Source organism: Budorcas taxicolor, chromosome 13 (genome assembly GCF_023091745.1).
Source record: "Budorcas taxicolor isolate Tak-1 chromosome 13, Takin1.1, whole genome shotgun sequence".
NCBI lineage: Eukaryota > Metazoa > Chordata > Mammalia > Artiodactyla > Bovidae > Budorcas > Budorcas taxicolor.
The window spans coordinates 60,044,800-60,056,966 of NC_068922.1; the positions used below are offsets into that span (position 1 = coordinate 60,044,800).

Sequence of the window (12,167 nt, forward strand, 5' to 3'; positions counted from 1 at the left end):
CAGCCCAACCCCATCACTCCTTTAACTCAGGGATGGGGTGGGGGGGCCAGCTCCTGCATTGCCAAACCTGCTGGGAGCCTACAGCAGGTCATCCCCGGCCTGTGCCTCAGTCTCCCAATCTGTATCATGAGGAGTGAACTCCATCCTCATGAAATTGAATACCATCCTCTTCTACAACCTGATTTCCCCTACTTCCCCAAATGGCTCCAGCCCAGTCAAGTCCCCTGGGGACTGGTGGTGGACTGTCAGACAGCTGGGCTGACCTGGATGTTTGTCAACAGCCCAACGGAAATCTCCTCTTTATGCTTAAAATAAAACCTACATCAAACCTGTCACCAAGGGCCCCCATTAGAGCTTCCTGTTTCTGAGTGCTGCAGCCCAGGCAGCCTGCAGGAGAGGAAGCGCCTCCCAGCCCTGCCCCCCTCCCTCGGGAAAGCAGGGATGCAGAGCCCATCCAGGTTCTCACCCTTTATGAGCCTGGCCCTAGATGCTTCATCAGCCAAGGGTGGGGTCTCCTAGCAGGTAACTAACCTGGAGGGAGACAGGAAGGAGCCAAGATCTCAAAGCCCAGTGCCAGCCACCTCCTTCCCTTTCCCCAAGCCCAGATAAGACCATGCTGCCAATTCATCCACCAAGGCCCAAAGAGGGAGACTGGCCTGACCAGGGCCACTCAGAGTTAGGGGCAAGGCCACTCATTTTTTTCTATCTATCTCAAGTCCTGCTTCCTGTAAGAATTCCACTTCCAATCTATGGACTATGTGACCTCAAGTTCAGGGCTTGCCCTCTCTGAGCTTCCTGCCCCCTTGGGAACTGGGCTGGGATGGAAAAGGGCACATAACTTATGGTTGGGGAAGGTCCATATACCTGTCAGCCTTTCCCTGCAGGTCCCCTTCCCAGTGCTCTTTCCAGTTTTTTCCCAAATTCTATGAAGAAGGCCCATCAGCGAGCCTCCCAGAGGGGTTTTGAGGATGCCCTGTGAGGCAAGTCTCAGGCCAGGCCAGCCACTGAACTCATGTTCCCCCAGATCCTAGGGTGGACAATCACTGACTTTTGAAGGCCCCATCCCAAGACTTCCCACCCTCTCCCCTTGTAAACACAGAAGAATCTGATGACCCAGCCTTTGAAAAACAAGCATTTGTGTTTATTAACCAAAAGGAGGGAAGTCAGAGCAGTGCAGACTCCTACAAGACCCTTCTGTAGTCTACCCACCTAGGCCCAGGCTGCCAAGGCCACTCTTCCCTGCCCCACCCCAGGGTGAGTTCCCAGGTAACCAAGGCCCATGGGCTAAAGAAGAGGAAGTCAGCAAAGGCCAGAGGCCAAGGAAGGAAAAAAGAAACAGAGCTGCTGGGTAGACAGTTCTGGTGAGATCCCTTGGCCCTCCACTCTCAGTGGGGAGGCTTAAGTGCCCCAAATCCAAACCCACAAGCAGGGGACATTCATGTCAAAACCCTACATGTGAGGGCCAGGCAGTGGTCCAAGGTTAAGAGCCAACTCTCTCCAGGTCAGTCCTTGCCAGATGGGTGCTCTGAGCCTTTGCCTCCACAGCAAGTTCACACAAGGCAGCAGCCTTGGGTCTGCTCCAAGCCAGGGAATGGATGCAGGAGAGGTCAAGAGGCCAACAGCCTAAGATCCCGACTCCAGTGGATACCTAGCCTTCAGCTGCTGGAGACTCCCGCGCCTGCCGCAACCCATACAGCCATTTGATTACGCGGGCGTTGCGCTCTATCACTGACACGCCATAGGGGACACGCTCCCGAGCCCCATCCTCGATGGTGACAGAGCTGCGGCGGGAGCAGTCCCCCTCGGAGCTGGCTGGCCCAGCACTGGGGCCCGCCAGTGACACGATGTCTGAGCTGGCCCGCGCTAGGTGGGCCACACCCAATCCCTGTGCCTCCTCCGGGTCCAGGCCACAGAAGTTAAAGAATCGCTCCAGGTCAGCTGCTGCCCGTGAGAAGCGCTCACTCAGGTCCGACTTGGAGCGTTGCAAACCTGGGGGCCTGACTGGGCTAGAGGCAGCGGCAGGGCCTGGCGATGAGCAGGGCTGGACAGGTGACACCGGCAGGGGCAGGACATCCACTCGCCGGACTGCAGCAATACTCGGTGGTGGGCGTGGAGGCGTGGCCGGGGGAGGCTGCCTGGCCCCCTCAGCCCATCCAGGGGTACGGCTGGCCTCAGCAGGGGACACAGGACTATCACACAAGTTGATGAGGCTGCTAAGGATGTCCAAGTCCAGCTGGGGCCGGCGGCCGGGACCAGGCAGGGCTCGGCGGCTAGGTGTGAGCACGGTGCGGCGAGTTCCAGGGCTGAAGAGGGGCTGTTTGCACAGCAGGGGCTGCACAGGCTCCTGACGAGTGTTGGCCACATGCAGGCTCTTGACGTACTTGGCCTTGTCGGCCTCCAGGCGCTCGACAGCACTAGGTTTCCGGGCTCCACCGTCCGCTGGCCGCCGGAGCAGGTAGCCAGGAACCTTGGTCCGTAGGCGGATAGGTAGGGCAGGGGTGTCCCGGGCTCCCGGAGTCAGCGTGTCCACAGGCATGGCTGTTACATTCCCCGAGGGCTTCTGTCTGAGGAGACTGGAGAAATGAGAAGACAGAGATCCAAGCAGAAAGCTAGCAGCTGGACTCCACAACGGCTGCAGGGGTGGAAAAAAGCGACAGAGCCCACTCAGACAAAGGCTCAGCGAAGACCAAGAGACCGAAGACGCCTTCCCTATTAAAAGGTAAAAGCCACGCCTCTGATTCACAGGGAGCCAATCATCAGGCAGAAAGCTGGCCTGTGGCCCCACCCACTCCCCCTCCTTCGAGGAGGGCCCAGCCCAGCTGAAGCAGACAGAAAAAAGGTACCAAAGACAGACACGGGCTGCCTGGGCATAAAGGATGGGGATGGTATATTTTAAAGGAAGCAAAGTAGGCTCCAGGCTGAGTGCTGGACATCAGCCAGCTCACCCTCAGTGGGTCCTCTTCTCAACTCCATTTTGCACTTGGGGAAACTGAAGCCCAGGGAGGCAAGCTTGAAGAAGCTAATTCAACAAGTTGGTGGCTGTCCCTTGCCTCCCTTGTCCCTCTGCCGCGCAGGGGTCTTGGGGTTGAGTGGCCAAGAGAAAGGGCTCCAACCCCACACCCCACCTGGAATGCCCACAGGAAGCCTGGAACCACCTCCACCCAACACTCACCTAGGCAGGAAGCTGCCCTGTGCCATCCACCCGCCTGGACATGCCAGGCCTCAGGCACGGCAGCAGAGCTTGTGGAGGAGGAGCGCAGAAAGTCCCTACCCCACCCCTGCCCCACTGGAGTCCAGACACCCATTAGCTTCCAGTATGAAATTCCAATGCCAGGCCCACGGTGATCCATGGATGCCTGTCAGGTGGAAACATCAGCCCTGAGCTATGTGGCCCCAGGAGAAGCTGGAAATGCCCAAGATCACAGCCCTGCTCAGGAGTATCCAGCCAACTCTGCATCTGCCAACAGCAGTAGTATGGACACCCATAGGCAGGAGGGCCTACCTCTGGAGGCACTGGTCTCCACATGATCACCTAAGCATCAGGGCCAGTGCCCTGGCCGTCAGGCCACCCCTGTCCCTTTTTCCAAGAAAGAAGGGCTAGAGTCCCAAAGTGCTCCCCGAAGTCCCCTAGAGATGGGCCGGAAGAAAATCCATAGACCAAGTCCTGAACCTTTTCAAGTATAATATGGGGGAAAGGGACTCCATCAAGATGACCTTCAAGAGGACCTTCAGGCCATCTAAACCAGTATTGTCTAATTCAATAGCCACTAGCCACATATGGCTACTCAGCCTTAACTTTAAATTTACAGTAAATATAATTCAGTTCCTGAATCACACTGGCCACATTTTAAGTGCTCGATAGTCATATGTGGCCAGTGGCCACTCTACTAGACAGCACGGATTGGAGCATTTCCATCTGCAGCAAAAAGCTATACTGGACAGCCCCACCTTGACATCCAGAATGCCATGAGGGAAGAGTCTGGACTGGGGAGGGGAGAGAGGAATCTGTCTTCTAGACATTTGACATCATCCTCTCCTGTAATCTCGAAACAAGTCTGTGATACAGGTCTCTGTCATCCCATTTTCACAGACGGAGAAACTGAGACTCAAAGAAGTTGCCAACCTAGGTTCCAGAGCCAGTAAATAAGACACGAAGTCATATGAAGCCTAATTCACTCGTCTGAAAAAGAGTAGTTTTACTCATTATTATTCACATTCTCCTAAAACAGCTGGGGGGTGGGGGAGGGCAGCAAGGGAGGGTCTATTTTGTTCCCCTATCTCAGTTTCAAGATATTGCTCTTTACGCATAACTAACAGTCAATGGATTTTTACTAAGATAAAATACCTGTGAGGGCCAAATATAAGTAGGGAGACCAGGGACAAACTAGAGAGGGGGCACACCCACCCTACTGTAGGCATATGGTCCAAAATGGTAGATATAGAATGTTCTAGGAAGCTGGGAATCCAGAGTGCATGGAAACTCTAGATTGTTAGTCTACTTGATAGTAATAATATTAAAAACTGCACGGACAGGGCAAACAAAATGCCTGCAAACATATCTGAGCCCCTCCCCTCCCACCCCAGTTTGAGACCTCTGCAACCAAGGCAAGTTGACAACAGAAACTTGGGGGCTTTTGGCCCAGAGCCAGAGCTGCTCCAGAGGTAGAAGAGATGAAGTAGGTGGGAGAAGAAGGCTGCCCCACTCAGGACCAACCCCCAAGGAGACCTCAGGAGGGAAGGGTCACAAGAAAGGTAGCCATGCCAAGCCCTGTCAAGGTAGGTAGGCTCTGCCCCACCCCCAGGCCGCCACCTCCCAAACCAGTCCAACCCGTTGGTGGCATGAGTTCCCTCCCGGGCATCATCGGGGAAACAGAGGGAGGAAGGAGGTCAGATGGGCAGGGCTAGGGCATAAGTTCTGCGACCCCCACCCCAACCCGGCTCGGGCTTCCAACGCCTCCAGCGGACCAGGCGCCCCAGGGGCTCTTCTGGCCAGACCAGGGCAGATTCTAGGAGCCAAGCTTGGCTATGGGGCCGCTGGCCAGCTCGCCCAGAACTCGCCCACTCGACCGCTGTGCGCCTTTCGCAAACAGCTGCACCTCTTCCAGACTTGGGATTTCCTTATCTGTGAAATGCTGTTAAAAATAGATCTTCCTCATCCTCCAGGTCACCGTGAGGATGGAGAGACAAAAAATGAGTCGAGCACTTTCGTTCACTGCAAGACCTGGGCTCCCTGTTTCTATTACGAATTGGACCCAACTCCTGAGACCGTTCCTCTCGCAGGGGTCTCTAAGTCTTCTCCAGAAGGGTCTGTCTGAGCCTAAGCCGCGGACAAAGGAGGTTAATCCGTGAACAAGACTCATTCCACAGGCGGGTGAAGCCCAAAGTGCTGTGGCTCCTCCAGTTGAAGCCAGGGTCCCGGTCCCCAGGTGGGGCTCGCGCCTTCTCTGAGGCCTCCTCTCATCACCCAACGCCCCACCCACGGATTTCAAACACCCACAAACGACCCCAAATACGCCGGCCCCAGGCCCTTTCTCCTTGTCATCCTCGGGCATGTAGCCTCACCACGCTCCCTCCCCAGAGGCTTCCCGGGCATTAGCCTCAGGAGGCCGCGGTGTGGGGCCGCGGGGGGCGGAGGGGAGAGGGTCGTAGAGGAGCCCGGATCCCCGGTCTAGCTTCTGCCCTTGCCCTTCCTAGCCGAGAGCAATCTTGGGGACTCCTAGCGGCGGTGGAGGCCCAGAGCCCAGCAGCACGCTGTGTGACTCTAGTCTGCTAGCCGCCCCTCTCCGAGCTCAGGTAGTCCCGGCTCTTAAATGAGAGAGCAGACGGCACGATTCCTACAGCCTCGTCCAGGCCTGAAGGTGAGTTTCGGCCCGGTCCCCGCCTACCCGAGGAGGAGGGAGAGGTGCCCGGGCAGCCCCGACCCGGGCGCCCAGGCCCCGGTCCGCACATACCTGGCTGCGTCCCGGCCGCCGCTCTGCGCTCTCCAGCCCGGCCCACCTGGGCTCAGGTAACACAACGTTTGCGCAACTTCCGGCGGCCGGCCCCCGGCAAGTGAACCCGCCGGCCCAGGAATTACTCGAAAAGGGAGAAGGAAAACCAGGCAGCGGGCCGGAACTGAGCCCAGGCTTGCTGTCCGTCAGCTCGGCGCCGGGATCTGGTCTCAGGCGCCCTGCCTACCCCAGGAAGCCCTTCCGAAGAGCGGGGCCCGCCCATCCCCAGCTGCCCTGGCCCACACGTGGAGCCCAGTAGGGCAAGGGCACCCATCTTGCGGATGGAAAAACTGAGTCCCCCTTGTCACTGCCACAATGACCGCCAGTTAATATATTAACTTTTCCTGGTGTTAATTAACCCATTTTAATCTTCCCAACAATCCCTATGAAGGGAGCTGTATTATTATCCCCATTTGACTAATGGAAAACTGAGGCTGGGACAGGCTGAGTCAGTTGCCAAAGTCACCCTGCAGAGTCCAAATTGGGCTCTTTCTCCTCAGACCAAACCTTAATTAACACCACCCCCCTTTCTGGCTGTGTGTCCCTGAACAGGTTGCTGAACCTCTCTGGTCTTCCATTCTGTCTAAAGGTGAGTCCCAGCTTCCAGGCCAGGTCAGTGTGAGTTCTTAGAGCTTGAGAGTGCCTACTGAAGCTTTGAGCAAGCTGTAAACATTAGTAATTGACAGCAATAATAATAACTAGAATTTCAGATTGCCAGATACGGTCCTTGTTTAAATCTCTATACTACCCTGAGAGGGAGAAGCTATTTGATGCCCATTTTACAGATGAAGAGTCAATAGTAGTCCTGCCAGAAGGAACCCCTGGGAAGGAGGTGACCATCTCTTCTGCCACCAAGCTCTATTACATCACTTCAGGCGGCACATTCAATGAAGCCAATTTTCACTGGGATCCTGCAGTCCAAAGAAGGAAGTGAGCACTGGCCTCAGACATGAGCCCCAAGGAAGTGAAAGGACCCAGTTCCATGTCTGTGCCTGGTGGGGGCTGTACCAGAATTGAGGTGGAGGGCACAAGGGGACAGGAACTGATTCAAGGAACAACTCTCTTCCACCTGGAAATGAATCAGCTCTGAGACCTCTTTCAGTCCCTGGGTCCTGATTTTAGGAGGATAAGGGAGGTGACAAGACCATCATTGTCCACAGCAGACTGCTGGGTCCCTTCCTAACCCTCTACTAAGGCAACAGTGGGGAAGGAAGCTGTGCTCAGTTAGGCTCTAACAGTAGTAAAAGCAAGGCAATGATGACAAGTTTTATAAAACAGGTAGAACTTCTCCAAGTGCTTGCTTTGTACCTGGCATTTGTTCTAAGCTCTTTCTAGGAATTAACTCATTTATTAATCCTCACATGTACACTGTAAGGTAGATACTACTATTATGACTATTTTACATTTGAGAAAACCAAGGCATGGAGAGTGAAGCCACATGTCTGAGGTCACATGGCTAATAAATGGCAAAGCCAGAACCTGAACCGAGGCCTGGGTCTGGGGGGCAGGGGTGTGGAGAAGACAGTCCCCAGTCTCCTGCTAGTCTTTGGCCACTTACCAGGGGACTCCTAGGGAATCTCTAGCCTCCCTCTCTGGGCCCCAGAGAGAGAAGTCAACTTGGCTATGGTTCTGGACCTGTTTCCTCAGCTATGAGGGCAGAAATGGCAATGTTTTCCCAACAGAAATCAGATGTCATCACAGCTCTGCTTAAGTCACCCCAGCCCCAGCCCCTGAGACTCCCTATCACCTGAGAACAAAATCCAAACTCTCCACTTGGCCCTCCTCTCAGTCCTCCTCCTCTGCCACCTCCTCTCCAGCCTCCCCTGCTCCAGCCTCTGAGTCCTCCCTGCTGTTCCTGAGCACACCAAGGTTTCTCCTGCCTCAGGGCCTTTCCACCATCTTCTCTGCCTGGAACCTTCCATTTTCACTTCCTCAGAGAGGTTTCCCTAACCACCCTGGGGCTCCTGCCAACTCTCTTACCCAGTTAGTTCCCTTCCAAGCACTCATCGCACCCTGTCATTTTAGATGACACTACCACCTGAAAGCCCCTTGAACAGCATGGAGATCAAACCAATCAATCTTAAGGGAAATCAACCCTGAATACTCATTGGAGGGACGGATGCTGAAGTTGAAGCTCCAGTATTTTGGTCATCTGATGCAAACAGCCAACTCACTGGAAAAGTCCCTGGTGCTGGGAAAGACTGAAGGCAGAAGAAGAAGAAGGTGTCAGAGGATGAGATGGCTGGATGGCATCATCAATGCAATGGACATGAACTTGGGCAAACTTTGGGAGATGATGAGGGACAGAGAGGCCTGGCGTGCTGCAGTCCATGGGGTCACAAAGAGTTGGACACGACTGGGCGACTGAACATCAACAACAACCACCTGTTTCCTATCTCTCCCACGGGCTAAGAACTCCATCCTCCAGGGACAAAGCATAAAAGGGGACAACACAGACCAAGTGGCCAGGCCACCTGAAAGACCAAGGCCCCTCAGCACCAAGCCTCCTCCCACCCCTCTACTCTGCCCAGGCCTTCCTCCACCAGTCCCACTCCAGCTCCAGCCTCCAGGAGCCCCTACTCAAGCTGGGCTCCAGACATTTCTAACTGAATCCTATTTTGCCTCCTAAGATGCTACATCCAAGTCTCTGCACACACTGCATCCTTTGCTGGCAGTGCCCTTTTCCACTCCCTCTCCCTGGCCACCCCTGTAGCCTTGATTCCAGGACTAGCCTGACTGAGTTCAAATCTCAACTCCACCAGCAATCAGCTATAAAACTTGGGTAAGATACTTCTCCATGCCTTGGTTTCCCCAACTGTAAAGCAGGATCCCTAATAGTGCCTCCCTCCCAGCATGAGGCCCGTGCTTGACAAATGCCACCAAAATTTGAGCTATGATAACTCTTCAACCAAATAGATGCTCCAGTGCCCAGCTCTTCTGTGAGGCCTTCATCAGCCCAGACAGAATGTTGACCACTTCTCTCAGAGGTTACAAATCTAAGAATGCGGTCACCTGAATAGATATTTCTCCAAAGAAGGTACACAAGTGGCCAGTAAGCACAAGAAAAGATGCTCAGCATCGCTTATGATTACGGAAATGCAAACCAAAACCAGAATGAGATACCATACCACACCCACAAGATAGCCATTATCAGTCAAACAATAACAGAAAATAATAAATGTGGATGGAGAATGAGCCGAAATTAGAAATTTGGTGCACTGTTGGGATATAAAATGGTCACTGTTGGGATATAAAATGGTACAGCCACTATGGAAAGAGTATGGCAGTGAAGCAAAAATTTTTAACACACTTACTATGGCATCCAGCAAACCTACTTCAGGTATATGACCAAAAGAACTAAAGGCAGGGACTTGAACAGATACTTGTACATCAGTGTTTATAGCAGCATTATTCACAATAGCCAAAAGGTGGAAACAACCCAAGTGTCCCCTGACAGATAAATACTCAAAATGTGGGGTACGGTATATACACATAGTGGAATGTCATTTAGCCTTAAAAAGGAAGGGAATTCTGACACATGCTATACAACACAGATGAATCTTGAAGTCATCATGCTAAGTGAAATAAGCCAGTCACAAAAGAACAAATACTGCCTGATTCCACTTTTTTGAGGTTCCTCAAGTAGTCGGATTCCTAGAGGCAGAAAGAAGAACGGTGACTGCTGGGGTGGGAGAGTGAAGAGAGCAAGGAGTTACTATTCACTGGGTATGGAGTTTCCATTAGCAATGGTTGCACAACACTGTAATGAACGTAATGCGACTAGACTGTACACTTAAAAATGATTAAAATGGTAAACTGCATTTTATTAATACATACATTAAAAAAAAAAAGAATAAGAAGGTTTAGTCTGAAGCCAGACTCCTGGGATTCCAATTCTAGCTCTAGGTGTAAGATATTAAACATCTCTTGTGCTCAGTTTCCCTTCATAAGGAGGAAATAACAGCAGTAACTACCTTACGTCATAGAATTGACAGAATTGAAGGAGTTCACACTTGTAAATTACTTAGCACACAGTAAGGGATCAAGAGGTGTCAGTGATTTCTATTCTTTGCTGAGGGGGCAGGAGGTGTGGTTTCTGATGTTTATCATTTTTATGACATTGTGCACTTCCACCTCACCCCTCCCTTCCACCTGCTTCTCCTTTTCTTTAGCAGAAGTCCAGCCCAGACTTGGGTGGAGACAGAGAGGCCCTCTCCTGCCCCAGAGGGAGCCAGGAAGGCTCCAGGCAGCAGAAGACTCCAGGACAGCTGCCAGGGCCAGAGACACCCAGCTGGGCATCCTCCAGGCCCACGCCAGGCCCCACACTATTTCTGGAGTTTTCCCAGATGTCCGTGCCCTGGCCTGCCTGCAGTCAGCCTTGCCCAGGGCAACCTTGCACAAACCTCAGGAAGGGAAAGGTAAACAGGCCACAGAAGTGGTGTGGGTGCAGTTGCCTAAGGCAGCAATCTCCCGTTTGGCCCACCAACTGCACACCTCCACCAACTCAGTCCTCTGGGCCTCAGGTCTGCACCTGAGCTTGCCAAATGAGGACAAAGGGACTCACAGTGCAGACTAAGAGAGATACTGCGCGCAAAGCCTTAGGGAAGGGCCTGGCACACAGGATGCAGAAGGTGGAGTTGGGACAGACCCACAACCAAGCCCACTTCCTGTCCCAGACTGCCCTCTGCCTGGGCCGAAGCTCACCATCATGGCTTCTTTTCTCGGCGCAGAGATGTCAAGAACCTTGTCCAAAGTCACGAGAAAGTTAATGACAGATCATAGACAGGGCAGTGGTCTCATGATTAGATAAATAATCTATAATACACATATATTTTTTCAACCAGGTGATACATGTGCATGGCTTAAGATTCATAAGCTGTAAAGGAAATTAAAAAAAGAAAAACACCTCCCTCCACTCCTATCCCCAGCCACCCAGTTCCCCTCCCTGCAAGAATCATTATGATCAGATGGTTATATGTCCTTCCAGGGAGATTTCAGGCACATACAAGCAACAATGGACATATATTCCTTCTATTTTTTTTACACACAGCAACATGTTCTGTGCATTGTTTTCATCTTATTCTTTCATTGAATAATATATGTTCTTAATATGTGTTATTAGCATGTTATTAATTATATTATTAATAAACTTAATAATATATGTTGTACATAAAGAGCCCATCAGTCCCTACCGATGGCCACTGAGCATGTGTCTAGTCTCTATTAAAAACCACACTGTGGGACTTCCCTGGTGGGCCAGTGGTTAAGAATCTGCCTGCCAATGCAGGGGACATGGCTTCCACCCCTGGTAGAAGATCCCACGAGCCATGGAGCAACTAGGCCACAACAAACGAAGCCTCCAAGTTCTAGAGCCCATGATCCACAGCAAGAAAAGCCACCACAATGATAAGCCTGCAACTAGAGAAAGCCCAGGCAGCAACGAACACCCAGCCCAGCCAAAAATAAACAAATAAATAAAAGAGTTCTCAGGCAGAGCCTTAGAAAAACCAAAAACCCCACACTGTGGGCTCACTGCACCTATATCATTCTGCCCAGAAGTGGGACAGCTAGGTCAGGGGGTGCATGTGTAATTGTGACAGAGATGAGGGACTGTGATCCAGGGAGTTGATCTCCCACCAGCAGAACACACAACAAATGATCAATAAATGTTAGCATTAGTCATTTTGATTCCTAGGGCTTTGGGCACCCCTCAGTTTCACACTGGAGGCGATTACCTCATTTACCTCACCCTAGCCCTTCCCTGCATCACATTCCAGTCCGGGAAGATAATAAACTCGCTAATAAGTGAAATTATAGGACATTGGATGGGGTAAATGCTACTGAGAAAAACAAAATAGACAAGGCAGAGCATATGAAGTGAGCAAATATTTGTTGAAAGAATGAAGACTTGTTTTCTTTCTGAATTTCCAGAGCTCTGCTCCCTTTAAAGCCAGGAGACTGGTTTGGAGGAGAGAGGATAAATAATTCCCCTTGAAGAGATTCTAGACTCCCAGATGCTACAATTCTGAGTGTCTAGGATTCTAAGATGGAAGCCAGACAGATTGGGAACCAGCCCCAGAGTTGCCAAGTCTGACCATGTGGTTTTGGGCAAAGGGGCTTAACCTTTTAGAACCTCAGTTTGCCCACCTACAAAAGGAAACCAACAGCAACCAGCAG

General features: G+C 52.1%; 1 protein-coding gene across 1 annotated transcript; it reads right to left on the bottom strand.

Moving 5' to 3' along the window:
- Positions 1 to 1,648: 1,648 nt before the first annotated feature.
- Positions 1,649 to 2,536, bottom strand: FAM110A (family with sequence similarity 110 member A). Its single transcript, XM_052651326.1, has one exon. It carries the CDS (start codon positions 2,534 to 2,536, stop codon positions 1,649 to 1,651), a length of 888 nt encoding a protein of 295 aa, XP_052507286.1.
- Between the last annotated feature and the right edge of the window lie 9,631 nt (positions 2,537 to 12,167).